Source organism: Sitophilus oryzae, unplaced genomic scaffold (genome assembly GCF_002938485.1).
Source record: "Sitophilus oryzae breed Bouriz unplaced genomic scaffold, Soryzae_2.0 scaffold_1227_pilon_pilon, whole genome shotgun sequence".
In the NCBI taxonomy this organism is placed as follows: domain Eukaryota; kingdom Metazoa; phylum Arthropoda; class Insecta; order Coleoptera; family Curculionidae; genus Sitophilus; species Sitophilus oryzae.
Genome location: NW_022145868.1, coordinates 1,118,527 through 1,137,377, shown reverse-complemented (window position 1 = coordinate 1,137,377; position 18,851 = coordinate 1,118,527). Strand labels below are relative to the sequence as shown.

Here is an 18,851-nt window from a genome sequence, read left to right as displayed (position 1 = left end):
TTGTCTCTGTATAGATATTCGATGTGCCGAGCCTTTGATGTGAGCGAACCCTGTTCCCATTTGTGGTGCGGCCATAAACACAATCCTTTTGTGTGCAAAACCAAAAAAGGGCCTCCGCTCGAAGGGACGGAGTGTGGATTTGGAAAGGTTCGTAAAAGCCATATTTTATGCTGTTTGTTTGTTTTTGTTCTGTGCCTGGGTAAATACGTGGATTATTTGCTAATAGAACGTATAAAATCCAGGATAATAAAGCATTTATTAAGATTAGTAAATGTTAGGAATATTTTTAACCTACTAAAACTGTACAACTAACTGTTGAAAGTAATAATTATTTATTATGGATTGTCTGTATGTATAAGAGGAAAAACTTTTTTATTATTGACATTATTTTGTGAAAAATGCATTCTTCCTAAAATTATTTGCTTGCTCTAAAATGGCTAATCACGTTTATACTTTTCCAAATTTCCATGATTATGTATTAAATAATCCCGATATTATACAGGGTGTTTCAAAAAAGTTTTATTATTCATATCAACATAGGTCCGATTCTGCTTTGTTTCGTAGCTACAGGATGTAAAAGTCCTAATATTTTTTCTATTTATTATATTTTTCTTCCAAGTACTTTTAGCGATTCGAATAAAATTTTGAGAGTAAAAGTTACTATAAATGCGACATATTTTAATGCTAAAAAAGTGCCTGCAGATTCATCAGGGATGTGCATATGGATTATCACTAAAATATTTTTCAAAAAAAAAAATGTGCGCTACTGACTTTTTGTTTTGATAGCAAAATTGTATAGGCCGTTTAATGCCAATTAAAAGTTGATTCTTGTTATTTTGCCGATTTCGATCTCCTTGATAAGATAAACGAATTTTTATTAATCATAATTAATAAATTAAAATTAAAATAAAATTAACAAATTATTTATTTTATCTAATTTATTATTAAATATTATTACTATTTGTTATTAATATTCGTTCAACCTACAGCAAATTCAAATGAAAAAATTATGGAATTTAATAAAATTACAAAAGACCTAATTTTAAAGTTTTAATGTCCTGTAATTATGTAAATTACGAGAGATGGCACATGTTTATTGAAACATCCTGTATAACAAACTTATATAATATCGATTATCATTCCCCAGCCGTCTTTGACGCAGTTTTTTTGATTATATGATATTTCATAATTCATTATTGTTTGCAACTTTAAAGCAAACAAATTAATTACAGTTGAGGGTTGGAACCTTTGGTGTTACACACCAAGTTTTAGTGTTTTATTTTGTTTTAAAGAAATTAATACTAAATAAAATTGGTACTTCGGGTTCGGTGACTTAATAAAATGAATAAAAAAATAGTTTAGTAGTTTTTTATTTATCTTTTTCCTTTTTAGTGGTGTTTCAACGGATATTGCAGTGAAATAACAGACACTATCAGCAAAATTCCGATTGTGTTAAACCCCCAACATGGAGGATGGAGCACCTGGGGACCATGGGGACCATGTTCTCGTTCTTGTGGAACCGGAATACAGTATCGATCAAGAAAATGTGATAATCCAAAGTATGTTTAATAAATTTTAAGTAAATTTTCTTGGTTTGAGGTCAGGTGTAAATAAATATTTTAGAAATTTAATCCATTAATTATTATTTATTGATAAAACAAAGTAATTTTATATCGTTTCGACTACTAACTTGGTCTTTTTCAAAATGAGTAATTTTAATTATTTAATCTTCGTATTAAATGATATCTTCTGATTGTTTCATTCTGTTTAAAAAATTTACATATCTATAAATCTACTATTAAAAAGAGCCATGTTTGGCAAATATAGTAGTAAAAGTTTTTACATTTTTACAGACCATCGTATGGTGGTAAAACCTGTGAAGGCAGAACTGAAGATTGGCAGATATGTTCAAAAGGTCCATGTAAGAATTCTTATGTAGATTTGAGAGCTGAGCAATGCAAAATGTTGCCTAAGATTTTTCCTAATCCTGAATTACAAGTCACTGATACATGGCTACCTTATGAAAGTGACCAAGGTAATGTTTTTTTTTTATTTTTTTATGTTATACTAGGTAATAACTATTTACTTCTTACTGAATTAGTATAAGCTTATATCATATATGTATATCATATACAGGGTGGCGCACCTCATTCGCCTCGGTTGATTATACGTAAATGGAATGATATAGAAACAAAATATTTTATGGGTATATGTGGGGAGGCAAAGTGCACAATTTAAAATTATTTTGAAATATACAGGGTGTCTCAGAACTAAGATTCATACCTAAGATTCATATTTTTTTATGGAACACCCGGTATTTTATTTCATTTTTGGATTCTTGGGCCCAAAAAAAAAGTATTTATTATAAGGGTTAAATATGTTTAAAATCATTGGTTTTTGAGATATTTAAAGATATTTAAATATGCATGCTACAAGAGAATTGATTATTAACACCCTGTACATTACTTTTCAGAATTAATTCTTGTGCTGAGTTTAAAGGTAAAGAAATAAACTTTACTGAAAAATATTACATTTCCTTAAATTTATACGGGAGTACCAAAAAGTAGTGATCTATTTTACGGATTTATTTTACATAAAAACTTTGTTATTTCAAATGCAAAACCCTGTATTTTTTTAAATAAATCAAAGCAGATTTAAATGCTCTTTCAAACTATATTAGGGTTTTCTATACCTATCTATCTCAGACTTTGAATAAAAAGCGATTTTTAAATAAAATGGCAATCAAGATGGCTGGTATCGCCATGGCAATTTTCTAGTGACAGTTAGTAACTATTTTCAAAATCGACATTGGTGTATGGACATTATTATTTAAACAGTTTACTAAAATTTACCCACAATAGTTTAATAAGTAAGTATTCTTTATTTTATGAAGAAAAATAAAGCCATATCTGCTGGTGGAACAAATGGATATGTTATTAGTGATTTTGTTTTGTGAGGAAAATTATCATCAAGACCTAATGCTCAAAGATATCCAATCTTCCTGATAAGCGTTCCTTTGAAAAATTACTTGTCCTATTTCCTATTTCGCAGAATTGGTAGTGTAGTTTATAAAAAACCTATTAGGCAGAAACCTGTCATTGGAAGTGAAGAAATTGAATTGCCGTAATTCGGCTCTCATAAAAAAATTCATATATCTACAAGTTATCGTAAAATAAAACAAAGAACTACTTCTTCGTTTTTCTTGATAGAATAATAAATACATATTAAAAAAATATTATTTATTAAACTATGTAGGTCAATTAAATAAAAGTAAACTGGTATAGATTTAAATAAAGTCTATAAACTAATGTCGATTTTGAAAATAGTTACTAACTGTCACTAGAAAATTGCCATGGCGATACCAGCCATCTTGATTGCCATTTTATTTAAAAATCGTTTTTTTCTCAAAATCTGAGATAGATAGGTATAGGAAACCCTAATATAGTTTAAAAGAGCATTTAAATCTGCTTCGATTTGTTTAAAAAAATACAGGGTGTTGCATTTGAAATAACAAAGTTTTTATGTAAAATAAATCCTTAAAATAAATAACTAATTTTTGGTACCCCTGTATAAATTTAAGAAAGCAATAACATTTTTCAGTAAAGTTTATTTTTTTACCTTTAACCTCAGCACAAGAATTAATTCTGAAAAGTAATGTACAGGGTATTGATAATCAATTCTCTTGCAGCATGGATATTTAAATAGTTTTAAATATCTCGAAAACCAATGATTTTAAACATATGTAACCCTTATAATAAATGTCTTTTTTTGGGCCCAAAAATCCAAAAATGAAATAAAATACCGGGTGTTCCATAAGAAAAAATATAACTTTGGTATGGATCTTAGTTCTGAGACACCCTGTATATTTCAAAATAATTTTAAATTGTGCACATTGACTCCCCACATATACCCATAAAATATTTTGTTTCTACATCTTTCCGTTTTCGTATAATCAACCGAGGCGAATGAGGTGCGCCACCCTGTATATATTAAATTTAAATTTCGATAATATCTACCTAAATTTTAGTTGACCTTGTGTCGCCTGACATTTAATTACAGTAATCATTGTATGTTAAACCAAACGGAAATTTGACCCGAAAAGTTATACAGTGTGAGACAAAATTAATATGGAACATTAGTCACTTTTAAAAGCAAGTTACTCCTTTATTTTAAATGGAACACCCAACACCCAGCATATTTTTCCGGTGTTCAATGGGGAATTTATATATCTTCAAAATATTATTAAGGTTGGGGGTAGGCAACCTTAATAATATTTTCACACAGATATTTTCATAGATATTTTAATTTTTATGATTTTGCGTCAGTAGATCTTTATAATTTAAAAAAAATATAGGCGGCTGTGTGATATACCTTTTGTTAATTTAACAAAAATTGAAGATTGTATAGTAAAATACTGAACGGTAATAAAAAGATACACGTTTAAAATATTATTACAGAATTAAAACTAGATATAAACCTATAATATATTATGACAAAAATTAGCTTGATGAAATCAAATGCTCAAAATGCTTCCTGTCCTGTTAATTGCATAAAATGATTGTCTTTTCAAAAGGATTTTTTCATTTTAAAAGGCATATGTGGAGTTCTACCTCGAAAAGCAGCTACAATAATTTCTCTCATGTTGTCGACAATAGTTGGTCGACTTTTGTAAACACTGTCTTTAACATAAAATCAGGAGCATTTAAGTATTCTATTAATTGGTGAATGCACACTGCATTCACCAACTAATAGAATCATATCAATTCTCTCTGATGTAGGATAAGTTTGCATTTTCGGCAAATTTATGAGAATTTTTTTGTTTTAACTGACACAAAATGATAACTAGTTGTTAAAGTTGGACTAATTAGACAGCTATGTTGAAGTAACGTCGGACATATCCCAGCCACCTAGATTTTATCAAATAATAAAGATCTACTCAGATCAAATCATGTAAATGAAAATATCTAGGAAATCTTTGTTTGAGGGGTAGGCAGCTTTAATAGTATTTTGAAGAGACATGAATTATCCATTGAATATCGGATAATATACTGGGCGTTCCAAAATAAAAGAGTAACATGCTTTTAAAGGTGACCAGTGTTCAATATTAACTTTGTGTCATCCTGTATAACTTTTTGGATCAAGTTTTAATTTGATTTAAATTACAATAGTTAATTTAGCTACATATTAGGCTATACCGGGTAAATTCCAATTTAGATATCTTTTATTGTAATTTAAAAATTGTCAAAAACCTTATATACATTTTAGTCATATATACTTCTGTTATAAAAATTACTTTATTTTTCTCCCAGAATCCGAAAATCAATTAATATATAGGGTGTTCCATTACAAAAAACGCCACTTTGATATGTAACTTTTTTGGGAACACTCTGTAGAACTTTCTATATTTTTAAAAAGTGCTCTCAATTAACCTACATATGCTCTCCTTGGAGCTTCCGCGGTGTATGAGAGGAGCCACCGTGCATAATATAAATAAAACATTATATTATTAGTTAATATCTAATTATTTTATTGTTTAGATGAGCAGAAATGCAAATTTTCCTGCATAAGTGATGAAAGAAAAGAAATATTTATGACCAATGAAAACCTTCCTGACGGAACACCATGTTCTTACGAAAATCAAGATAATCTTTGTGTGCAGGTATTAAAAGTATTTTTTATTGATTTTGATGATGCATGTACAAAATTTTCAGGGAGTATGTTATCAAGTAGGATGCGATGGTAAACTGAATTCCTCTATGTCAAGAGATAGTTGTGGAGTATGTGGAGGTGACGAATCAGAATGTTATAAATCAAATTCTACAGTTCACAAAGTTTTGAAAAGAGGTAATAATTAAAGTACTAAAATATGAAAATTGTACCAAACTAGCAAATAAGTTACTAAATTTTAGTATTTTTATTAGACTGGTTAAAGTTCATATTTATAAAAAGTTAATTCCTTCATTTATTATTAGCTGACCAAAATGGTTTATAAAAACAGCCTTATGTAATTTTTTACGTTGTCCTCAATATTATTTCTTTTTTAAATCTTTACATTTTGTTTTGATTGTGAATTATTATATCGACGGCGTCACGACAAAAGGGCGTAAGCGCCATTCGTCATTTTTTTCAGGAGACGAAAAAAACGTCTAAAATCTATATTTTTTATTTTTTGTGAATTATTTTTTGCTACAGTATTATAGATTATATGGCACATTTTTCAAGAATTTTTTGCTTATAAAATATAAACTGTTAATTAGTTATTTTAAGATTTGGCGCTTACGCCTTTCTTTCTAGGCTCGATTGGCGTTTACGTCTTTTTGAAAGGCGTTTAAGACTTTTGTGTCTTATTATTCTAGTCATTTTTTGTCGTTTAGGTGCACTTACGCCTTTTGAGTTTTACAAATAAAATTAAAAATGTCGCTTGGATTTTTTAAATTTTTTAAGAAAACACAGTACAAAATACTCAAACTGATACTTTCAATATTTTCAAACTCATTAGGCTTGAAATAATAACTGGAAAATTAAATTTAACTAATATTCTGAGCAAAACACGGGTGAACTTGATCCGTATTCCTCGTTGGTGGCAAAAGGTGGTGCTTCTAACATGAATAATTCTGACTCCAACAGCGCATCATGCTGCAATGCTTCTGCCAGAAGATCATTATCTATGATATTGCTCTCAACCTCAACCTCTTGATTTCCACATTTTAATGCCAAATCTCTGATTTTCTTCCCGCGGGAAGTCATTATCACACTGTGGAGAAAAAATATAAAAAAGGCTTAAGCGACATCAAAAAAATCAAATTTCAAACAATTATTACAATCAAGAAAAAGTCCTTTGACTTGTAGCAAAGGTTTTTTTGAAAATTAATATTGTATACAATTTAGATATTTGACAATTTTTTGAAATCTGCTGAACGGTAGTTTTGTTAAAAGCAAAAAAATATGCCATTACGATCACATAGGCGGATGGCGCTTACGCAAACCAAATAAATTAACACGAAAAGACGTAACCGACAATAACAAATAAATGTCGGTGTTTACTATTTGAATAAGATTGAAGCACAAAAAACAATCTAGGCTACCAAATATGAATAAGACCTATCTTATTAATAAGTTTTTCTACGTACCTTTGAACGGAAAATGGTATTTTTTCATCCCAGGCGTAAGCGACCTTCCAACACGTGTGAATGGCGGTTACTGATTTTCGTGTCGAGTCTGGTTTGAAGGTGTATTGGCGGTTAGAAACTAAAACTGTCTTTTTTCTCACGTTAAGAATTTTTGCTGGTTAAGCCGTTTCCTAGATAGGTGCGCATTTATTAGTATTACATTTTGGAACCATAATCTCATTTTCGTTATTTTGGCGCTTACGCCCTTTTGTCGTGACGCCGTCGATATAGTCGTATATTACAAGTTTTATATATAGTTCATTTTCTTTTCCTTGTAGTCTACTATAAAGATACCTATTTTTCCGAGGTTAGTCGCTATATTACATCCTTATTTTTAATATAGTAGTTTTATATATACTCAGATATTCATATACCGGGTGCGTCTCAAAAGTGGCTCAATCTACGAGATTTGGTATGTTAGTATGTGACATAAATTAGGATTGATTGAAGTGTTCAATTGTTTTCGGTCACTTCCTGTTTCACCGAAAATGACTACAACATTTGATTTTTAAATTGCACCCTCGATATTTTTTTACTTTATTCGATAGAGAATAACACTCAGAATGACATATCATATGTCAATTTTTGACATTTTCGTATATGGTTTATTTGAAATTATAACTTGGGGTTCGTAACGAAAATTTGATTCGAAACACCAAGTGTGTTGCATCAAATTATTCGTAAAAAATGCTTTTTCCAAATATGCTAATGAGTCACCCTCGTTCCAAATTGAGATATGATAAAAAATACGATTTGAGAATTTTTTAATCGGCCAGGACAAGACTCCAAAAACATTAGACGATCAAATCTATTTTTCCAAGGCTTCTTGATTAAGAATTAATGTTTTTAGCATAGCCATGGCACTCTAGATTGAAAATTAAAATTAGATTTTTTATTATACGAGAATGTCAAAATATGACATGTGATATGTCATTCCATTCAGAATGTCATTTTATATCAAACAAAGTAAAAAAATACCAAGGGTGCCATTTAAAAATCAAAAGTTGTAGTCATTTCAGGTAAAACAGGAAGGGACCAAAAACAATTGAATACGTCAATCAATCTTAATTTATGTCGTAGACTAACATACCAAATCTCATTTTTTTTATCTGAAAAAAAAAACCAAAAGTTCTAGGGGTGAGCCACTTTTGAGACGAACCCGGTATATTCAGTAAACTACGTAATAAAATAAATATGGAAAGAGTTTAATATTATTTTTATATTCGCGCATTAAAGGAGGAATCAAGACGCAATTTTTTATATTTTACTTGACTTATTTGAATTTGATTTGAATTCTTGCGGATTTCTTTGTGTTTTTCGATTTGTTTTTGATTTTGTTACTAACCAATAAAGCCAAATCAACAATTCAATTTTTATACCCTAACAACTTATTTCACGCGTAAATTTATTAAAAATGATAATCTCCATGATATTTGTGGAACAGATGATGTAAAAATTTCATTCATTTAAAAATTTACTAATGTAGAAAAAATAAGTATGATTTACGTGCTAAAAGTAAATTTCTTTTCTGTAAAGCATGAAGAGATGGAATATATTATGCGATGATATTATAATACCTTATATTTTAAAATTATTAGTAGTTAGACTCGGGCGTTTCTGGCTCACTAAATCCAAGATGGTGGCGGTTCATAAAATAGTTACAGAGGAACTCACAACCGGTAGCGGCTGTAAAACCAGTTATAGCTAGACAAATAGATTCTTCTAGTTCGGGCTGATCCACTTCGGCCTTTTCAGATCTATTGTGGTCTTCTTCGCATCCTTAGGTTCCATTCTCCAGTCCTATCCTTTTCAAAAAGTCTTATTAAAAATTACTGAGAGATTGAATAATTGATTGAATAATAGCCTATCTATTGCAGAGAATCCCACATTTGCCAGAGTGTCGCATCGAAATAAAATGTGTTTCTTCTTCACAGTTTGGCAGAACCCAATATTGGTGATATCAACTGCAAAAAAAGACAGTCAATATAAATAACAGCAATTTTATAAACCGCCGCCATCTTGTATTTAGTGAGCCAGAAACCCCATAGTCTAACTACTATCAACATATAAATCTAAATTTTGGAAATTGGTAATTTTAGAAATCACTAAAATATCTGTATTACCGAAAATGGCAAGGCAGATCAGGTTGGAAACCGTAGTAAACGAATACAGTAGTGGAAAATCCAGTTTAGCTTTCGTACTAAAAAATAGAAGAAAAAAAGGATACATTGTGGCAGTGCCGAACACGTCGATACACTCTAAAATTGTAGATGGTGTCAACTTCTTTTACAATAGAATTGGAAGATTGTATAAGTTATGGGGCTTCGGTCCTATTTTAGCTGAAACAATAATTATGGTAAGCCTACTTTCATAGATATACTGGGTGATTTTAAAAAATGCCTCTCCCCTATAACCTTTTTTTAATAAAAAACGAGATTTGGTATGTAAGTATATGGCATAAATCAGGACTGATTGACGTATTCAATTATTTTCGGTCACTTCCTGTTGCACTCAAAATGACTAACAAAAAAGATTTTTTAATGATACACTCGGTATTTTTTACTTATTTGATAGAAAATAACATTCTGAATAGAATTACGTATCATATTATGTCAACTTTTGATATTTTCACTTCAGTAGTATTTTAAATGTTAATCTAAAGTAAAAATATTAATTTTAATCTAAAGTGCAATGGTAGTGGTATTACACCCATATATTGACACTCATATATTGAATAAATAAAATGACACTCATATATTGAATAGAATGACTTATCATATTACTTTGAATGTGGTAGACAATGATTCAGTATTAAAACTAAAAGGTCTTCCTTGGACTTCCATTTTGTTTATTTATTTTGCTTACACACCGTTTCGGTCAGAAGTATCACTGACCGTTATCAAGTGTGAACTAAACTAAATCCTAATCGTCATTATTATTTTTAGTTGATATCATCAGAAAAGAACATTTCCAATAAAATCAACATAACATACAACACTCAATACTCCATACAAAAAGATTTTCTCTTACCGTCAAAACGATTTGTCTGGATCATGGGCGGCTGGGGACCATGTTCAGCAAGCTGTGGTGGTGGTAGACGTCAAAAGACAGTGGCGTGCTGGGACAATCAACAGGACAAGTTGGTGAAGCGGAAGTATTGCTCGTTGATACAGAAACCTGTAACAGAAGTTGAATCTTGCAATAAATTTGGGTAAATAAATTAAATTATTTCAAATATACAATGAAATGCAAGCAGCTAATGTAAATTTATGTTAAATGATTAACATATTCTAATATTTATCATAAGACATATTATCTAAGATAAACAATCTTTATCATATATTATATAAGTTAATATATATTTTGCCAGTTTTGACGCTGTTTATTTTGCGGTCATACGGTAACTTGGACCATTTATTTTACAGATGTGATTTTAAATGGGTACCAGGAGATTGGGAACCTTGTAGCCAAACTTGCGGTAGTAATGGACTTCAGTACAGAGAAATCTATTGTGTTCCAGAGTCTTTATTTGGTACAGTCAACAATATTAGCGCCATACTTGCTAATCCTTGGAAATATATGGTCAACCCCACAAAATGTGCTAAAAACAAACCCGCAGATGTAAGAGAATGTAACAGGAAGCCGTGTTTTTATTACTGGGAATTTGGAAATTGGTGGCAGGTAAAATTAATTTTATTCCAAAATATTGTAAGTATTATGAATGATAGAAAGTTGTCGTTGGAAGCAAAACTGTAAAACTTAAAAAATGTAAAACTTAAAAAAATAGGTCTCTTGTATATCTATTTGCGATTTAGATTACAACATTTTGTCGTTTTCCGCATCCTAGTCCCCATCGCCCTCGATCTCGTCAGTCTTCTGCATTTAGATCTTTGTTTCGCATTGCAGACTCTACACCATCTCGCTAATTTGTCTGGTCTTCCTTCTTTAATGTTCTGGCGAGTCTGGAATTCAGAATTCTTTTTAAGCCATCTCGTATTCTCCATTCTGCAAACGTGCCTATACCCATCTTAATTTGTTTGCTATATCTATAAAAAGTTGTTGCTATGTTTATTCGTTCTCTTATTTGTCGTTTCTCACTTTGTCTAGTAGAGTTAGTTTACAGCACCATATCTCATTTCCATTGCAAGCAGTCTCCTTTTCATGTATTCTGTCGCCTCCCAAACCTCTACACCATATGTCACAGTACAGGGTGTCCCATTTTGGTTGAAATCATACGGTATCTGCGTTATTAGTGAAGATAGAAGGGTGCGGTTTGCACAAACCTGTCCCACTTTTTTGTCAAATGGAAGATGCCGTAAACACAATCTTCATAGCCCAGTTCGTTTCTGAGCTACAGGTTCAATTTGGGACACTCCCTGTATCTCTGTTATTCTTAATGGTATCGAGAAGGTGAAAAATGTTTATTGTAGAACTTTTTACGTAGAATACAGTGGCGTAGTCTGTTATTCTACGAAAAGAATATTTTTAAAGATATGAACTACTGTTATGTTTTCTTAAATGGACCTACGAAACATAGGAGATAAAAAAATAAATCTTATATTTACGTGAGGAATCTCCCCACGAGAGATAGCACATGTTTTTTGAAATGCCCTGTATAAGATAAGAACCTATAAAATTTAATAACAAATACTAACACACTTATTTACTTCACGTATGCTTAAATAATAAAATAATAAACTCATAAATCACAGATCTAAAGAATGCAGCCCATGACAAATTCATCAACAAACACACCAAAGTCTCTGGGGATTTCCGACAATTTAACAGAAAAATCGATAAAAAAACTTAAATATGAAAGAAAATCACTAATATGCATATTTCAACGGCTTCTTAACAGCGATGATTTTACCCAGTCATAAATCAATTAACATTATTTTTTTGTTTATTTATTAATCTCGTAGATGAAGCCACGAATTGGAGGAAGCATGAGAAATTTTTCGGCGGTTTATTTTTGGTTTGTAATATTTTTCGGTGAGAGAAAAAAAATATGCAAGGTATATTAGAAGCGGAATTCTGGTGTTTGTAGTGAAAATAAACTACATAAAATCATTTATTTTTAGACAGTCATAAATGGACTTGGTTCTTGGATATATTTCGAACTTATTGCTAAGATCTACGTCTGCTAAGATTATAAGTTATATTAGTTTTTTATAGGTATCAGGTTGATATAGTACTGATGAGTACCTCACCCACCAATTCTCCACACAAGGCCATTCTCAACCTTTTCCAATATGGCGGAGATAAAGTGCTTTTATTTGGCGAGTATTTTAAACCCTTGCTTTTATTTTCCCCAAATAGACATTTTCCAATAATAAATGTCGGGTTAGATTACTAACTGCAAATCCGGTTAAATTACTAATAATATTTCACTCATTTTTAATATATACAGGGCAAAGTTCTCCACATAAGTATGGAATTTTTTTGTATTATTACTTTTATGAAAAACATCGGTTAGTTGCTTTTATAAAAAGGACTACTTTGTCAGAAAAATAGGTAGTGTTAAAATATTCAAACTTGAGGTAGCATATATAGGTATTCAAAATAATCGGAAAAAAGAAATAACCAGAAATATATGACAGAAAATAGCAATATAAAACTAAATATTCTCAAATTGCAAACACTTACCTACCATAGTTTAGAATTTACTGAACGTTTGATAAATATATACTATTATGGAGAGTATAGGGAAGTTACTTGTCTTAGTTAGTTTCTCGTAAATGCTCTGGAATTATAAACTACACTGGTTTTTTTGATCAAAAAAATATGAATATTTTTCTATGTATTGCAGCAATAATTACAATAAATGGAATAAATTAACTATTATATTAGTGAGGAAATTAAAAAACTACAGGGTGTCCCAGAAATGCGCAAATATTTTAACTGGTAGTATATTTCGGCATCAGAAACACGCCTATAAGTTTTTTTGCAAAAAAATTAAGAATTTGTAATTTTTGAAAAAATTTTTGGAATTTTTTTAGTTTTGGTTAAAAGCATAATTTCTTGGATAATGGCAACAGAGGTAGTATATTAAATTTACATGAAAGAAAATCCAGAAAAAATCCAGTGGTTCTCACAAAGTTACAAAAAGTAAAATCCTCGGATATTTTGAACTTCTTATCTGAAAAATGGTAAAGAGAAGAAATGTTTCTTGACCAGATCTACCACCCCTTAAAAATATTTGCACTTATTTGGGACACCCTGTATAATATGTGTTTCAAGATTTTATATATAGAGAAAAACTAAATACCTTTTTGGGGGTTCGTAAGTAAACCTTACGCTTAGCTTAGTTTTCTTGCTTACATAGGGCATTGTCTTGTGGTAAAGACGTCATTCCTTTTTTGCATAGTTTTTCAGTAAAAATATTGATTATTCTGAACAAGATGGATTTAATAATAATTTGACGTATGTGAGGGGCAATTGTGACCTAAAAAGACTTACACAGGGCCATTTATATTTCCAAATGTCAATGTTGTCAATATCTTTCTGTGGTCTTTTGATGTAAAAAGCTTGATTCTTCTTCCAATAATTTTACTTATAGTGAAAGTAAGTGTACAGGTAGCCAACTACATCTTCACTAGGGTAACAGAGGCTTTGGCGTTTTTGAGGCATATTTAATGCACTTCATCCATAGATAAAAGAAAATAATCTACTATTAAGATAGATATGAAACGTTTTACCCAGCGCCTGCCTTTTTCTGCTGTAAATGTTTTTTATGTTTATATTTGAATTCAAAGATTTATTTTTAAAGCTACACTGATATATAAGGTCCTTAGGTAACTTTAATAAAAACATAAGAATATAATATATTTACAGTTTATTTTTTATTTATTTTACAGAGTTTCATGTAAATGATCGTAAGTCGATTATTGTGAATAGACCGAGATTTATAGATTTTAAAGCGAACAAAAAAATCAAACAACGAATACATACCATATTTTTCTTTTTTATATACCTCGTCTTTTGAAACACGTGCATTTTTGCAGTTTTCGTTAGTTTCTTTTGCAAGATGCACCAACAAGAAAACACCATTTTTACAGTTAATAAATAATAAACTAGTTTCGACTATGATATTTAAAATTTAGATAGATAGAAAATTAAATAAGAAACCGGTATTTGCAGACGCAGGCCCAAATTCAATAAAAATCAAAATTTTTCCTGCGAAAATCGGGCTTATTTCTACTGAAAAGGTGGCTTTTTGATTTATCAGCAATCATTGTCAAGTTGACAATATACAGGGTATTTTCTAATTAGTCTAAAAAAATTGTGGTGTGATTCCTCATGTGTTCTTTAAACAATTTTTATATATCTATTGGGTCTACCAGTACTTCCTTTCTGATCTACAGGGTGTTAAAAATTTAAAAAAATCGATTTTTTTTGCTTAACATAAATGGTACACCACTGCTTTTTTAAAGAAAATATATTTTTTCTTGACTGGCCATTCTTTTTCAACAAGATTGATCTTTTGAGTTTTTCTTGTTCATCAAACGGTTGTCGAGAAAAAAATAAATATACTTATTAAGAGCCCGCCTTAATCCGTTTTCTAACGATTTCTTTTAGATTAATTAGGAAATACCCTGTATATGCATATCACAGGCAACCAAATAAACTAGTAACCTCTAAAAATTATTTCTCCTACCACAAGCGACATATCGTGTTTTTAGTGTGTACTAAATTATTTTATCAAAATTTCACCATATAAGTTTCCAGGCAATTTTCTCACCCGAGAACTACTAGTAGGAGTGAAATTATCTCTTTTAATAGCTGTCAACCATTTTCTACGAAGTACGTCATTTTTGCGGAATATAAAAGCAGAAACCTTGGGACCCCCTCTATAATTCCCGTGACAATTTGGAACAGATCATGTAAAAGGTATGCTACAATAAAATGTTAACCCTTTCATATCTATCTTTTGATTATTGTAAGTAACCATTATAAAGTACTATGTAGACTGGCGGTTTACTCATTTAGGTGTAATATCTTGATAAATACTTCTAGTTCTTACCTTTTCTGGTATGCAATCGGAACGAGAAACCACTACCGGCTTTTCAGGTTAAAGGTGAACAATTTAATAATGCGCTGCCTTCGCCGCCATATATGCCTTGCCCATATCATGTTGATTGGCCTTGAGTTGAGGTGGTGCAGTGAGTATCATATCAAGGTTGATTGAAAGAATTTGGAAAATACGCAACCTAATGGACGAATTCGTTACAAGGCTGATTTGATTTCTCCTTGCGTTTCAAATGCTGTAGTTTATTTAATAAAATTTGACAAGAAATGTGCATTTAAAAAATTTCGTACTTAGAGCTTTCTTACCGATTAAAATCGCAATTTATGCATTTCCTGTATTATGTATTTATTTTTCGGATTTTGTACTTGTACAAGACGACAAAAAGTAAACTCGATTTTCAGAAAACAAGACAAACTTGCCACAAAAAATGGGGAAAAGTCTGACAAGACAAATTGTCCACACCGCAAGGACAAAAGTACAAAGTGAAAAGTTTAGTTGTTGCGCATGAGTTTTATTAACCATGTGTGATTTTACTGGTCTCCTACTGTTGGCAGCACACGCCATCCACACTGCGCCGACAACTTGTCGTAAAATATACGAAAAAAACATAGACACTCTGATCTTTACCGACTCGAGACGGGACATTGAAAAGTTTCCGAATTTTGAAACAAAACAAAAATGAGACAAAAATGTCACAGAAATGTACTGAATTTGTCGCAATTTTGTCGTAAAACCTGAATGTTTCTGTCTTGTCGTTGTTTTGTCTGATTGGTCTGGACCCGGCATAAGAGTTTGGCATTAATTAGCATACTGATCTCAAAAACATATTAGTAGAAAATGTAGCGTAAATAACGTTTCTAATAATTTAAAAAGGTAATACGTGCTCGTTGACAAAAATATTATCAAAATAATTCAGAAAAAAAATAATTTTTCGGTCACAGACTTAGTCACCCTGCATGTACAGGGTGGGTCAAATTCGACGCTTTTAAATGGATACACCCTTTTCTATAGGAGATAGACAAAAACTAATATCGGTGTCTGGAGCTCAATTTTGTCAAAAACATGATGGTGAAAACCGCATATCGATATTCTGTTACCGTTTCGGAGTTACGGGGTGTTTTCAAAAAATGGTGCATTTTAACAAATCGCTGTAACTTTTTTGCTATGGAAAATTTTGTATTTTTATGAAAATATTTCCAAAGCACCTCTTTTACGCAGAATTTAATGGTTTAAGTATAATTTTTTTTAAAATTAATAATTTAAGAATTATCAACAGAAAATTTGATTTTTTATATGAGACACCCTGTATATTTGTAATTTATTGAAAAGAATTTCAAATTACCTTTCCAAAAATATAACACACTTGATATTTTGCTCGATTCCTCTTCGAGATATAGAGTATATAAAAATTCGCCCGCTTTAAATAAGTAGGCTTTGAACGGCACCGGCTGTAATGCAAAAAAATTCTAGCTGTAAGCATCAATTAAAACAAAATAATATTTTGCTGTGAGAGATGCAGAATTTTATAAACAATTTAAAATATATTTAACCAACATCAACACATTTAAACTATATCTAATAACATTAAAATAAATAGCAAACCAAGACATGAAATTTTTGCTACAGGTGTTCGACATATCAACCGTCTTCTGTTATGACAGACGGGGTAGTTTTTTGAACTTTTCTCGCGGAATTCATTAACTCAGTGGGAGTGAAAGATACCCTCTCATAACTGCTAAGTATTTCTAATTTTGTCTAGATTATACGGAAGAATAATGAACCTTTATTCTTCCGCAAATATATCCATATGATTAGATCCATGGACACTAAGTCAGGCGGCCTCGACGGCCAACGGCTGGAAATCTTGGTTAGCTATTCAATTATTCTTGAAATTGGCTGCAAAAATTCCAGCGTTCAGGAGGCGGTGCGTCCGTCGTCTTCCTGGAAAATATGTTTTCTGGAGTTCCATTAAAGGCATATCATCAATAAAGGTGTCCAAAGCCTACTAGTTAAAAGTGGCGAACTTTAAAAATTCTGTATTTGAAAAGGGATTATAACAAAATATCAAGTGTGCTATATTTTTGAAAGGTAATTTTAAATTCTTTTCAATTAATTAAAAATATAGAGGGTGTCCCAAATAAAAAATCAATTTTCTGTTGATAACTCTTAAATTATTAATTTTAAAAATTATACTTAAGCCATTAAATTCGTAAAAGGTGCTTTGAAAATGTTTTCATAGAAATACAAAATTTTCCATAGCAAAAAGTTACAGCGATTTGTTAAAAATGCACATTTTTGAAAAACACCACGTAACTCCGAAACGATAACAGATATTGATGTGCCGTTTTCACCATCATGTTTTTGATGAAAATTGAGCTCCAGACACCGATATTAGTTTTCGTCTGTCTCCTATAAAAAAGGGTGTTTCCATTTAAAAGCGTCGAATTTGACCCACCCTGTACATCTACTGAATATTAAATTGTGTGGGAACAATAACTCTTTCATAAACAATGTGTTAGTATTTGCTAGATTATATTATAAACTGTTTAATTTATACGAGAATTGATTGATTACTAGAGAATAGTGCTATAACCAGTCTCGGTTAAAGCTAATTTGGTGTTAGTCATATACGCAAAGCCATATGTGCACCAAGATGCTTGACTCCGTTGATGGTATAAAATATGTTATCATTTTTTTTCACAATAATATCATTGCAAAGCCGGTATGAGATTATAACATTTTCTTTCAAAAATCTCTTATAAAAAGTAATGCCAAGCTATTATATTTGATAATAGTTATTTACAGTACAAGTGTGTTTATGAACGACTAGTAAACGAAAGTTAAAAAAGGATTTTCTTATTTTTCGGTTGGAGATAAAATGTACATCTAATGTTGTACAGATAAAATGCTTAAACATGATTACAACACTCGTGTGATTAGAACGACTCGTCGTCGTTCTAGCCGTCGTCGTAGTCGTCGTCGTTCGACCTCGTCGTTCTAGCCGTTCACACTCGTTGTTGTAATCATGTTTAAACGCACGTGTCATGTACAACATTTTATCTACAACCGAAAAATAAGAAAATGCTGTTTTAATTTTCGTTTATTAGTCGCCCACCTTTAACTATAACATTTGTCATATTTTTTTTTAATTATAATTGTGGGGAATTGTTACCTGCTTCAGACTATAGTTACAAACGTTGTCTATCAAGTAGAGAGTTTTTTTCTGAAAAGTCAGTTTGCCCTGTCAAGTAAACGCGAGCACTTTTTGCCCAGAAAAATAATTTTAAAAATTACGATGAGCAATTCCGAAAGTCCCCCTTCAGATGCAGAAGTTGCCGCAGTACGTGCTACCGAATCATTATTGCCGAAAAAGTCGCGATTAAAATATGAAAAAACATAGAACCAGTTTTTGACATGGTGTGATAACAAAAAGGTGAAAAATCAATGCAATGAAAAAGTAATTTTAGCATATTTTGAAAATCTTGCACGGAAATACAGCGCATCAAGTCTATGGACGTTTTATTCTATGTTGCGAGCCACAATATCCCTGAAGAAGGATGTTTTTGTTTCAGGTGTTCGTAGTTGTTTTTCATTATTATAAAAACTAGTTGTGTTATAGATTCATAACACCACTAGTTGTGTTATGAAACGTA

The 18,851-nt window shown here is 30.9% G+C and overlaps 1 protein-coding gene across 1 annotated transcript; it reads left to right on the top strand.

Moving 5' to 3' along the window:
- Positions 1 to 14: 14 nt before the first annotated feature.
- LOC115874124 (A disintegrin and metalloproteinase with thrombospondin motifs 2-like) lies at positions 15 to 12,316 on the top strand (the record flags this gene model as incomplete). Its single annotated transcript, XM_030889219.1, has 9 exons — positions 15 to 147; positions 1,393 to 1,559; positions 1,854 to 2,035; positions 5,538 to 5,659; positions 5,712 to 5,844; positions 9,269 to 9,525; positions 10,115 to 10,380; positions 10,595 to 10,850; positions 12,251 to 12,316. Coding segments are annotated over 9 exons (1,582 nt in total), but the record flags the coding sequence as incomplete, so codon positions are not given.
- Between the last annotated feature and the right edge of the window lie 6,535 nt (positions 12,317 to 18,851).